Source organism: Cydia pomonella, chromosome 14 (assembly GCF_033807575.1).
Source record: "Cydia pomonella isolate Wapato2018A chromosome 14, ilCydPomo1, whole genome shotgun sequence".
NCBI classification, from domain to species: domain Eukaryota; kingdom Metazoa; phylum Arthropoda; class Insecta; order Lepidoptera; family Tortricidae; genus Cydia; species Cydia pomonella.
Window position 1 is genome coordinate 9,654,769 of NC_084716.1, and position 12,137 is coordinate 9,666,905.

General features: G+C 38.4%; 1 protein-coding gene across 1 annotated transcript in view; it reads right to left on the reverse strand.

The window, feature by feature from the left end:
- Positions 1–4,589, reverse strand: part of LOC133524905 (nuclear pore complex protein Nup58-like) — a 35,327-nt gene extending 30,738 nt beyond the window's left edge. Inside the window, exons 1-4 of the mRNA XM_061861067.1 lie at positions 4,160–4,589; positions 3,516–3,916; positions 2,740–2,871; positions 2,160–2,297 (exon numbers count right to left, since the gene is read on the reverse strand). Of these exons, the coding sequence (XP_061717051.1) occupies positions 2,160–2,297; positions 2,740–2,871; positions 3,516–3,916; positions 4,160–4,239 (751 nt within the window). The 5' untranslated portion in view covers positions 4,240–4,589. The remainder of the gene's footprint in view (positions 1–2,159; positions 2,298–2,739; positions 2,872–3,515; positions 3,917–4,159) is intronic.
- Positions 4,590–12,137: the final 7,548 nt, after the last annotated feature.

Genomic DNA, 12,137 nt, shown 5'->3' on the forward strand with positions numbered 1-12,137 from the left:
GTCTTATAAAACTTTACAATACTTGATGAACTGTCTGAAGATGCAGGCGTCCATAGGCTGCGGTGACTGTTTATCATCAGGCGGGTCATATGCTTGTTTGCCACCGTTGTGGTATTCAAAAATAATTGGCCTAGTGGGTAGTGACCCTGCATATGACGTCAATGGTCCCGGTTTTGAATCCTGGTAAGTGCAATTATTCGTGTGATGAGTATGGATATTTGTTTCCATGTCATGGGTGTTTTTGCACCTTTGCGCCTCTTGGGTGCCTTAGGACAACCACATGGGTGTTTTTAATATATTTAAGTATTTATAAATATGACTGTATATCATTGTCTTAAGTACCTAAAACATAATTACTGAGTTTACTGTGGGACTTAAAAAAAAGAAATGTTCTACTAAAATTACGGTACAATATACTACTTAATGTTTAACACGAACTGGCGAAAATCAATGAATCAATGGCGTATCAACCTTTACAGAAAATTGCAGACTAAACGACTCTTGAAAATAATGGGCTTTTATATGCTTTAATAGTTACTTTAACAGAGAGAGGTGGAAATTAATGGAGGCCTTCACCTAGGAATACACAAGCTAACATTTTTGTCAATAATCTAGTCGCCCTAAACATGCCAAGAAAATTTTTATGATGTCAAAATAAAGAAGAAGAGGAAAAAAACCTTTTTATCTTCTTCTTCTTATAAAGCAGGGACATCTTCGCATCTCAATAAAGCAGGGACAAATACACAAGATCATATGCAGTCTCTCTTAGTTTACCATAGATAACAGAATATCATGAATGTAAAAGTGACGGTATATACGAGGGCTGCTATTTATATATCTGGAAACCGGGATTACAATCTTCTTAAATAGTATATTTGACCTCCATGGTAAAATTTGAACTTTTTTAAGTACTTGCCGGTATATTTTTTCTTTCTTATTAACGCTAGTGTTTTGTTTTTGACGGGTTTTAAATGTGATCTCGCTGCAAGAATGGAACTCACTCGTGAAAATATTCGTGCTATAATTTTTTTTTGATTTTCGGCGTGGTTTAACGCAACAACAGTGCATAGATCAACTAACTTCAACTTTTGGTGATGAAGCTCCATCTAAAACTACTGTGTACTACTTACGGACGAAGTTAAGGCAGGTCGCCCGAAATCGGTCGTTGTACCACAAAATATTGAGGCTGTGCGAAAACTTATAATGGACGACCGACATGTTACGTACCGCGAGATAGAGGCGACTGGGTATTTCTATGACTAGCATTAATAGCATATTACATGATCATTTATCTGTAAAAAAAATTGGTTCGCGTTGGATACCGCACAACTTAACTAAGGAGCAAAAAGATGCTCGCGTCGAATGGTGTAATAAAATGTAAAAAATATATAACCGTGGTGACTCAAAGGCCGTTTATAACATCTATACAGGTGACGAATCCAGGATCTATGCATACGATCCCGAAACGAAGCAACAATCAACGGTATGGGCGTTTCAAAATGAGCCGAACCCTACGAAAGTTACTCGTGCAAAAACTACATTGAAACAAATGGTGGCCTGCTTCTTCGGTATTAATTGCCATGTAGCTACAGTGCCACTAGAAAACCGTAAAACGGTTAATTCAGATTCGTACACGACCATTTGCTTACCGGAAGTATTTGAACAAATTCGTAAAACTAACCAGCGACGAAGAATCATTCTTCATCATGACGTCACGCGAAACAACTCTATTTTTGGAAGGTCAAAATGTGGAATTAACGGGTCATCCGCCGTACACCCCTGACTTGGCACCCAATGATTTTTATTTATTTCCTAATATAAAAAATAAATTACGCGGTCAACGATTTTTGACCGCTGAAGATGCTGTCGACGCATTCAAACAACACGTTATGGAGGTACCTCAGGCGGAGTGACAGAAGTGCTTCAAAAATTGGTTCACACGAATGCAAAAGTGCATAGATCATCAAGGGGAATACTTTGAAAAACAATAAAACCATTTTCAGCCGTGTACGTTTGTTTGTTTTTTTGTTTCCGGATATATAAGTAGCAACCCTCGTAGAAGCGCCAGGTGGGACCATTAATTTTCGTCAAACGTACAAGCCTCGTCCGACATTCATATAATGCCTCCAAATCTGTCAAAGATAGGTCAACTCACTTACCAAATAAACTGTTAGTTGTGCTCGTTGTGGCTCCAAATCCAAAACCGCTCTGAGTAGTAGCTGCAGCCCCAAAACCAAAGCCCCCCAGTCCTCCGAGGCCTGTGTTTGCCGCGGTAGCCGGTGTGCCGAAACTTAGTCCTGTAAATAAAGTAAAATGTTATAAAAATTTAACTGTAAAAAATCTTTAGTAAGGAAATCATCCATTCTAGTTATTTTACTTTAGTGTATTCCATATAGACCTTAAAAGAATGTAAACAAGAAAACAATGTGATATAGTCACTAAACACTGTACATTTTTTTTAGCGTAAGTTTGATTCCTGAAGTGACAATAGCATGAAAGTTGTGATGATAGCAAGAATTGAAAATAAAAAAATATATTCTGCAAGTAGATTTCAAGGGCTCTTTTACAGGAATTGTTACAGTGCTGGCTAAAATACTCGACTCGCAAGAATGTATGTAGAAATTACCTCATTTTCACATACATTTGCAGCATCAGGTAAATTTTGCCCCACAGCCAGTGTTAAATAATTGCTATATACAGTATGTATAAATAGTTGCTATATACAGTACTGTCTCTCACCAGTGGAAGCAGTGCTGGTCCCAGCCCCAAAGTTCAGGCCACCAGTGCCCAATCCACCCCCAAAAGATGGAGCACTAGTTTGGCCGAAGGCTGGTGTGGTTGTAGCCCCAAATGCAGGCTGAGAGGTCGCTCCTGAAAAACCAACCAATGTAGGATTTACCTTTATATGTCAACAGTGGCGGGGCTAGACCAAAATTTGGTATGGGCAAGGTACATACATTTAGCGAGGTCGTCTGGTGGTGCAAGAAATAATAACATTTTTTTTACATACCTACAAGATCTCACTTGATCCTTATTCCATTTTTAACTCACATTTCATACAAATTGCTGAGATAAATATTACATGACATTATTACACAAATTGACTAAGTCCCACAGTAAGCTCAATAAGGCTTGTGTTGAGGGTACTTAGACAACGACATATATAATATATAAATATTTATAAATACATATAAAACACCCATGACTCGGGAACAAATATCAGTGCTCATTTGTCAAGATGTCAAGATTTGAACCCGGGACCATCGGCTTCGTAGGCAGGGTCATTACCCTACCCACTAGGCCAGACCGGTTGTCAAAATATTGCTGAGATATATAGTAAAATAAAGTTATGGATGGAGTTGATAACAACTCACATTCCTCAATTTAATGTATTGACAATGCATGTTTCACAGTGTGAACATAAACAGAATGAATATAAATGGCTGCTGTCACAAAGCACACCCAAAAAGACAATTCTTATAATTTATTAGGTAAAATTGTTAGACAAAACTTACCAAAAGCTGGAGTAGTTGTGGCTCCAAAAGCAGGGGTTGCAGTAGCTCCAAAAGCAGGTGTAGTAGTTGATCCAAAGGCAGGCGCAGCAGATGTAGATCCGAAAGCAGGTGCAGTCGAAGTAGCTCCAAAAGCAGGTGTTGCTGTTGCCGCACCAAATGTCGGTGCTGTGGAAGTTGCACCAAATGCAGGAGTCGTAGAAGCTCCAAAGGCAGGCGTTGCTGACGCTCCAAATCCGGAGCTGGCCCCGAAGGCGGGAGTGGAAGTCGCCCCCGCCCCAAACGCAGGAGTGCTCGTGTTACCCCCAAAACCAGTTGTTGAGGCCCCGAAAGCGGTCGCTGCGCCGAAAGCAGGCGCTGACGTCGTGGCAGTGCTTCCGAAACCGAAGCCCGGTGTTGCGGGCCTGTCAAAAGTGAGGTTATGTTTAGCTAGCGTCCCAATGATAAATAACACGTCGAATTATAGAAACGATAGATTACAAAAACCTGGATATGGCAGAGCTGGGCAGAGTAGTAACATAATACGGCCGTCAGCTGAGTTTAGGTTTTCGCAAAAACGTTTGATGATTTGACGCTAGTTATAAACACTGCAGCGAATTTTGTTGTATCAAAGTTACGTATGTTCAAAGTGGTTCTTTAATACGTACTTGGCAGCGCCGAAACTGAATCCTGAAGAGAGACCTGATGAAGCTGGTGCACTTGATGGAGTGCCAAATGAAAAAGACATTTTGGACGAATCACGCACTTTTCACATGCAATCTCAACACTAGACTATCATGATTTTCTATAAAATTAATACTGCCAACTGTAATTTGATGGCCAGTAAGAATATCAAACACAGGCAATAAAGCGAGTGAGCAAGAACGGGGAAACGGTCGCTCGCAGTCAATAAATTCAATTATTCATACAGCACCACAGACAGACACAGACAGACGTCAACTTTTTTCTTCGGCAGTAATGTACAGCCATGACGCAACGACCATGATAAAAGACAGTCCAAACGGCAGCAATTTAAAGGGCTTTCTATACACGTTGCAACAAATAGTATGCGATTTCGCTAGATAATCGGCGTCCATCCATAGATAGATGTTGTATAATTTAGTTCATACAGTGAGTATTATATTCTTTGGTCCATATATACAACGTGTATTGGGTGCGAACTTGATCAACCAAAAATCAATTTGACAGTTCCCAGTTTGAATCAGTGCCTTGCCGCAAACTAAATTCGATCAGCTGACGCTTCGGCGCCATCTTGCCGTGAACCAAACTGCGAAATCGCCGTGAAGTTATGCGAGTCCACGTCAACATAGCGGTATGTTCGCTCCGCGAAGTCGCGCTGCGATTCACGCGCATTGTCTGGAGGGAGCTGTACAACAACGCTATAATTATGCAACATTTTTATTATTAAAACGTACCCCGGAGTTAACGGAATTCAATAAAACATGGGATATGTACACCATAATACATTGTCGCTCAATTTAGGCTGTTTGTGGTTAAGACTAAATTAAAATTTTCTCTCAGAATCATTTCGTACTACTAAACCCTACGTTTCGTTTAAGTTTGCGGCTATATCAAAAATTCACGACCAGCATACTCTCACTGCACGTAGGCGTGAGCGAGATGGCTGTGTGTGTCCAGGATCGTGGATATGATGTTTTTGAATTTAATTTTTTTGTAAGTTTTAATGAAAAAAAGTAATCGTTGAGTTTGATCAAAAATATAATTGCGCAGTTTTAGAAGGAATTGTCGTAATTTTAGCTGTTGTGCAAAAAAAAATTGAAATTTTTAAGGTGCGTTTAAACCTATGTGAGTGATTTTTTTTGAGTAAAGAAAATAGGTTTCGAATTGATGAAATTACTTGAGGAAAGCCTCAAATTCCAAATGAATCTTACGGCAACCGTATTATGATCTAAAATAGTGCTACGAATTTTTAATAACTCTGCTAGCTGAACCTACTGCACCTTAATATAAAGTAACCTGCCTTGAATACCCCCCCATCCAGACTATCGATTTGAAGAATGATTAAGACACGTTTAAGATCATAGGAAGATAGATCTTTAAAAGATCGATAACTAAACGACATGTCAAAATTAACGTTTACGATAACGAGTTGCTTCTGTCAATTAAACGACATACAACCGATATGTAAATGAGAACTTATCTAAACCAGAACTTATCGTTATCGCGTGTCGTATGTGCGTGAATCGCGGCGCGAACTCGTGGAGAGAACATTTCGCGACGTTGACATAGGACTCCACACCCGCAGAATTTCATGGCGATATCTCAGTTTTGTTCGCGCCAGGATAGCGGCACAGCATTAGCTGATCGAATTGAAGTGTGAGTTAGCTTCGGTAGCATTGTTATTGTTATCTGCTGTAGCGATGTTGTAAAACCATATAATATAGCCGCTTGATATATATAACAAATATTTATCTTGCCACAGATGAGTCAAAATATTGTGTGTGTAATGTGTAGTTTGGCAAGTTCGCGCTTCGCGCCTCCTTTGACGCGAGCCACAAAACCGACAAATAACGGGGAACAAGGCGCGAAGGCGTGAACTATGCGTGAACAATCTGCGAATCGACGCCACACTTACGTTCGCGGCTTCGCCCCGTGATTCGCGCATGAGTGTGGAAGGCCCTTGACATTATTGTTTAGTAGCGGCCCGGTACGCCCGTCTCTTATAGCTTTCGCTATAAGAGATCGCTAGATGAGATTGACACACATTTTATTTTCTGATAAAATTGACAATTTGATTGTGCCGTGTGGACTGGATTAAGGTAAAGACAAAATGCTGCAGGTTTTTTTAACTATCTAATGCAGCAGTGCCACCTGCATTAAATTTTGCGCATTTATCCTCATAAATAAACTCTTTGAAGTTTTAACTTCAAATTTTGTAATTAGTGTCAAACGTCAATTTTATTTTAGGGCGTTTGAAGCTCCAATTTCATCATTTAATTCAACGTAGCTACTATTTAAATGAATTACTTATCGTGGGGTGGTAACATGATAAACTCGTGTAGGGTTATATTTAAAACCACACCAATATCGTCAAAGATTGATTTAAAAATTCGATCACCATCTTCTTTACCAGGAAAACCAAAGATGGCTCCGGTTAAATGCCCTGATGAACTGGCTAAGAGGCTCTATACGGGGAATATGCGTGTTGAAGCCTCTATCACTGGAGGTCGATGTAGAATTGTAAATGATACTAGGCTTTAAAATGTGCTGTATTATGTTATATTGTATAATTACACGTATTTGGTAACTATGTGTTTTTTAAAAATAATATTTTCATCACACTTGCTCGAAAAAGATTTTAGTTCATGCAGGTGTACTGAAGGACTATATTGTTCCCGAGGGAGTTATGGATTGTTAAAAAAGTTATTACGCCCTTGAAGGTACTCATACAAACCAAGTAGCGTAAATGAGTTTTACTTTTAAAAGACGTACGTTTATAATTTAATATTTTTTCATGTTTAAAGTTATTTAATTTGATTAAATTAACAGCAATTTAAAATATTTTTAAATAATTTTCAATCTTCGTTGCCTAACCTGTTAAGAAATTACAAAATAGCGGACGAATGTGTGATATGTCACCGTATTTAAGTATTATTTTGCTTAAAATTTAGTTTTTTCTTCGCAAGTGTGATGAAAAACGTTGTGTGTAACTCCGGGGGTAAGAATAATTGCAAACTCGTGTCTTTCTCTCTCTCTCTCGTCCAACCTGCGGCTGTCGGGAATTAACACCCTTGTGTCCAATATTCCACTTACCCCCCTCGTTGTACACTGTACTATTGTTCTTTAGTAGGTAATGGTTTCATCAACATTGTAAACTGAAGAGATACTAAGTTAAAGTGCTTCACACATATAGTTTGGCCACAGGACTAGGCCTGTCTCATGTGAAACATAGACAGAGAGAAGCATACTGTCTTTTTCTTATGCCAATACCCAAAAGAAAGGAATGAGTATAGTTTTCCTGGTTCTTACTGACTGCCAAGTTCTGTTTGCCAGACTCAGGGCGAGTTGCACCATGCCCGTATTTCATGAAGATTACAAATGGCGCTAGCGAATGCTAACTGCATATTTGGGTTGCACCACGCTATGTGTCTGTCAAAAAGTTACGCTGTCCACAGTTTCGCCAGTAGGGCCCGTCTTTATGTCTAAGACAATAAATTTCAGCCTGTGTGGGTGAAGAAATAAAGACTAGGTTGTGTAGATATGGATCTTAGAAAGATGAAAAAGTGTAGGAAACTAGCCAAGGGTCGTGACAACTGGAGGAGGCCCAGTCCCACAAATAACCACAAATAGCGATTTTTAGGATATTAAAGTCGAGTGTACAGGTACAGTCAGCGTCAAATACTTTGTAGCAATCAAAGTGGCCAAATAGTTCGGTACACCATACTAAATATATGGTGTACCGAACTATTTGGCTACTTTGGTTGCTACAAAGTATTTGACGCTGACTGTACACTTAGCGAGATGCACGTTAAGCAAGCTTGCGGAAAGAAATGTCGTGCTGCTATAGGACTTTATAGCCACCAACGGCGATGCCCAGCCCCATAAACCCACAAGCGCCGCAACAAGCATCTACAACAGATGGTGTGGCCAATGATGATGATGACCAAAGTACGTAATATTCATTTCCGCATATAAAACCTGCTATAAGTAGTAATAAGTTCTCTCTATTCCATTCTCACCAACATCCTGAGTCCTGAGGGACTCGCGACACTAACGATGTAGCGTAAGCTCTCCAACAACTCAGCGCTTATTCAAGAAAACTGGACCTTTACACATTGTTATAAAGGCTAATATAACTGCAAAGGTTAACGTGGTCATATCGTGAAGCTCATGACCTTAGGGATTTGCTGCTAATTTCCTGGAATGTATACCTTATTCAGTGGTATTTAGGTTTATTGTGTATGCAGGTCACGCGGTCGTGTTCTCGTGGTGTAAATTATTGAATCCTGAGCATTCTGAGCAACGTAAAGGAGTCTCGCGGTGATAAAACTAGGCGTTCCGGGAGTAGTATTGGTTTTCTTGAAATGAAATGTAATAGCAAGTTTATTACTGTTGCCGGTACAGCCGTACCTGTTGTTGAGTTTATTAGATTTGAAAAGTTACAGCAAATAAACTAAGTACTGTTTCGATCTATATACGGGCAAAGTGCCAAAAATATGTATACACGACCTTATTGCCCATACATTAAAGTAGTGTGTACATATTTATGGCACTTTGTTAGTGTCGATATTTAATACCTTGAGTGCACATTAGGTACCTACGGGCCTAGCGAAGGTAATTAATTATCTTTAATCGCCAATTAAAATTAAAACTTGAATATAGATCGTGGCATTCACTCTCAGTGCCTTGAGTCGTATTGTCTTGTTATTAAAGGTTAGATTTGACAAATTTGCGCGTCATCGTGGAGACACGAACTATAATGTTATGGAAATTTGTCACGCGACTTTTCGTAGTAGGTATCTGTCCTCCTTTTTTTAGGGTTCCATAGTCAACTAGGAACCCTTATAGTTTCGCCATGTTCGTCTGTCTGTCTGTCTGTCTGTCTGTCCGAGGCTTTGCTCCGTGGTCGTTACTGCTAGAAAGCTGAAATTTGGCATGGATATATAAATCAATAAAGCCGATACCTACACGTAAAGTGGGGGTGAAAATTTTTGTTTGCTTCAACCCTACAGTGTGGGATATCGTTGGAAAGGTCTTTCAAAACTAATAGGGGTTTTCAACAAACATTTCTTGATAAAGTGAATATATTCGGAGATAATTGCTCCGAAAAAAAAAAAGTGTCCTCCCCTCTTACTTTTGAACCATAAGTCCAAAAAATATGAAAAAAATCTTGGAAGTAGAACTTAAGAAAGACGTTAAATGAAAACTATAGCGGATATGATCAGTTTAGCTGTTTTTGAGTTATCGCAAAAAGTTTCCCCTTCATAGTAAAAAGACGTACACCCACAGTTCATCCCTTGGTTAACAATCTACCATACTTTAAGCTCTAGTTTAGCTTATTGTGACGGAAGAGTAACTACGGAACCCTACTCTGAGCATGGCCCGACATGCTCTTGGCGGTTTATTTTTTAGTTTAAGCGTTTACGATGTACGATTATCATCTCGGCCCCCAGGCCCCCTAAACAGATTCATCTGTGACTTTTTGAAATCGATGATTACTTTTTAGGCAATTCTTAGAAATCATAAGAGTCCATCACATATAGGCTGGTCGGGTAGAACATTGAATCCTAAGTGAATGAAACAGGCTCTTAAGACTTGGCGAACATAGCGAGGTGTTCAAGTGTTAACACTCAAGTCGGAATTAATTTTCCTAATGATTTTCACAAAATTTGTATGGTCAGAGTCTAATATACTATATAATCTAAAATTAAAAAAAAAAAAATGAAGCTTATTGGTGATGCATATTCTAGACTATCATTAAACTGGGCATTACATTAGCCCATTATGCATTAGCGCCACTTGCACCATCCCACTAACCCGGTGTTAACCGGTTAAACCTGGACTTACCATGGGTGCCAGTACAATTTGACATTAGGTTAACGGTTTAACCGGTTAATCCCGGGTTAGTGGTATGGTGCAAGTGGCGCTGAGATATCAATAACAGGCGCTAAGTTTATTCAAATTGAGAATCTTGCCATGCGGCCTACCCTAACCCCTTCCATATTTAATTTTGTATCTCCCTACATTACCTGCAAGCATGGGATGTGTCTGACACGTTTATTTCATTAATAAACTATTTCTATTATCATCTAGTTAATTACTTTGTGGGTGCGAGCGCACCCAAAAAGATTACGCAAGCAAACTATGTACTTAAATGTACCTACTTGTCCTTAATAAGTTTCGGTAAGTATTAAGTGCTTAAACTTGAGTGTTCTTACCGCAATTAATTCTACATTTTAATTTATACCTAGTAATTTATTGTAGCTCGTAAATACATGGATGGGATTTTAGTAAGTAAGTACCCCATATCATGTTTTATTTATTGATTTTATATATTTTTTATTTCTGTTTTAATGTTTAGTTGATGATATTTTCGTGAAAGTCTTTGTTTTATCCTTTTGTGTAAAATACTGTCTTTTTCTTTACGAAATAAATATATCTAATCTAATCTATCTTATTCTAATTTTAAAGCAAAATATAATTTTTCACTTGTCACGCTGGTAAATCTTGCATGCATGCATCTGGATGCATATCCATAATAGTACACTATAGGTATGCACCTATAGTCTGCATAGAAGTATTATTAGCCTTTAATAAAAGTAAAATCTATTATTTCTATTGACTTAGCATCACAACCATTATACTGCGTTAGATGAAACATCATGAACATACCCCGGGGATTTGGGTGCGGGAAGCGGGAATGATTCCGTGTATTTATTTGTAACTTTGTTCAATGTAAAATAGTCACAAAAACAATTTTTTTTAAGTGGCGGTAAGCTTGTGTTTAGAAACTCATATTAATGTGCTTAGAAATGTGAAAATAGTTTTTCTTCTTACAGTTTATAGAGTTAGACCAAGATAAGTTAGCAGCGATGTTGATACCTCAGGCTGTGTGTTATTTTAAATATCAAACTTCTTTGAAATGACGATGTTTAATTAGCATTTGTAAAAAATAAAATAAAAAAAAAACTTCCAACTTAGCTTGGTCTAGCTATACCTATATTTTTGTTAGGGATATATTCCCGCACCGAAATGCTGGCTGGTTTTCAAACTCATTCTAACGTTAATTCGTGACATGACTACTCGGCACCATACAATTGTTCGTTTAGGTGCTAGTAAGTAAGTAAGTAAACACTTTAGTGTACGAGAAAAATAAATATTGATTACATCAGATTCAGATAGAAAATAATTGGGTATTACAAAGGCGAACTTATCCCTAAGAGGGATCTCTTCCAGTTAACCTATACCTAAAATAGTAATATGTATAGCGAAGTAGATTTTTCGCATCAACCTTATGGTATGGTGTAGGATGTATGAATACTTGGAAAGTAGTATGAAGGCTTTCAAAGCCATGCATGCAAACTGTACCAACATTGTTCAACTAGAAATACACCGAATAGCGAAACTTCACAGTCGTATCAGTTCCCTATTTAACCTGCCAAAATAGCACTTTAGGCTTAAAAATTAAAGTGCATTTTTGAACGACAACAATGTCTTGTAAAATGTTAAAACTATATAACTTCCAAGTGGCAGTAAACGCTATCTGTCTGTGATTACTGCTTACTATGTTGTATTATGTTGTTGTGGGACATATTTTACTGCCGAAAACATGCAAAACTTTATGATGGTGCTTAATAAAAGACAGCTTTAACCGTTTTAGGATTATAAAATGTTACGGAGACGTGAACGGTCGAACGAGATTAGTTGAGTCAAAGTGTGGTATTATCGTCATTAATGTCAAATTTCTATGAAAATAACATACGTTTGCATTCAAGTTTGACTTGATATATCAACTGCTAATCGGCTTAGCAGGGTACTATGGTCGAAGCGCTACGTCATTACCGATAACATAGTTTTCCCGCTATGCAGCGGAAATGCTTCGTAGAGGCAAAACGATAATGTGTCGTGATTAGCGCTCAATGGGTTAAGGTTGCCATAGTTTAG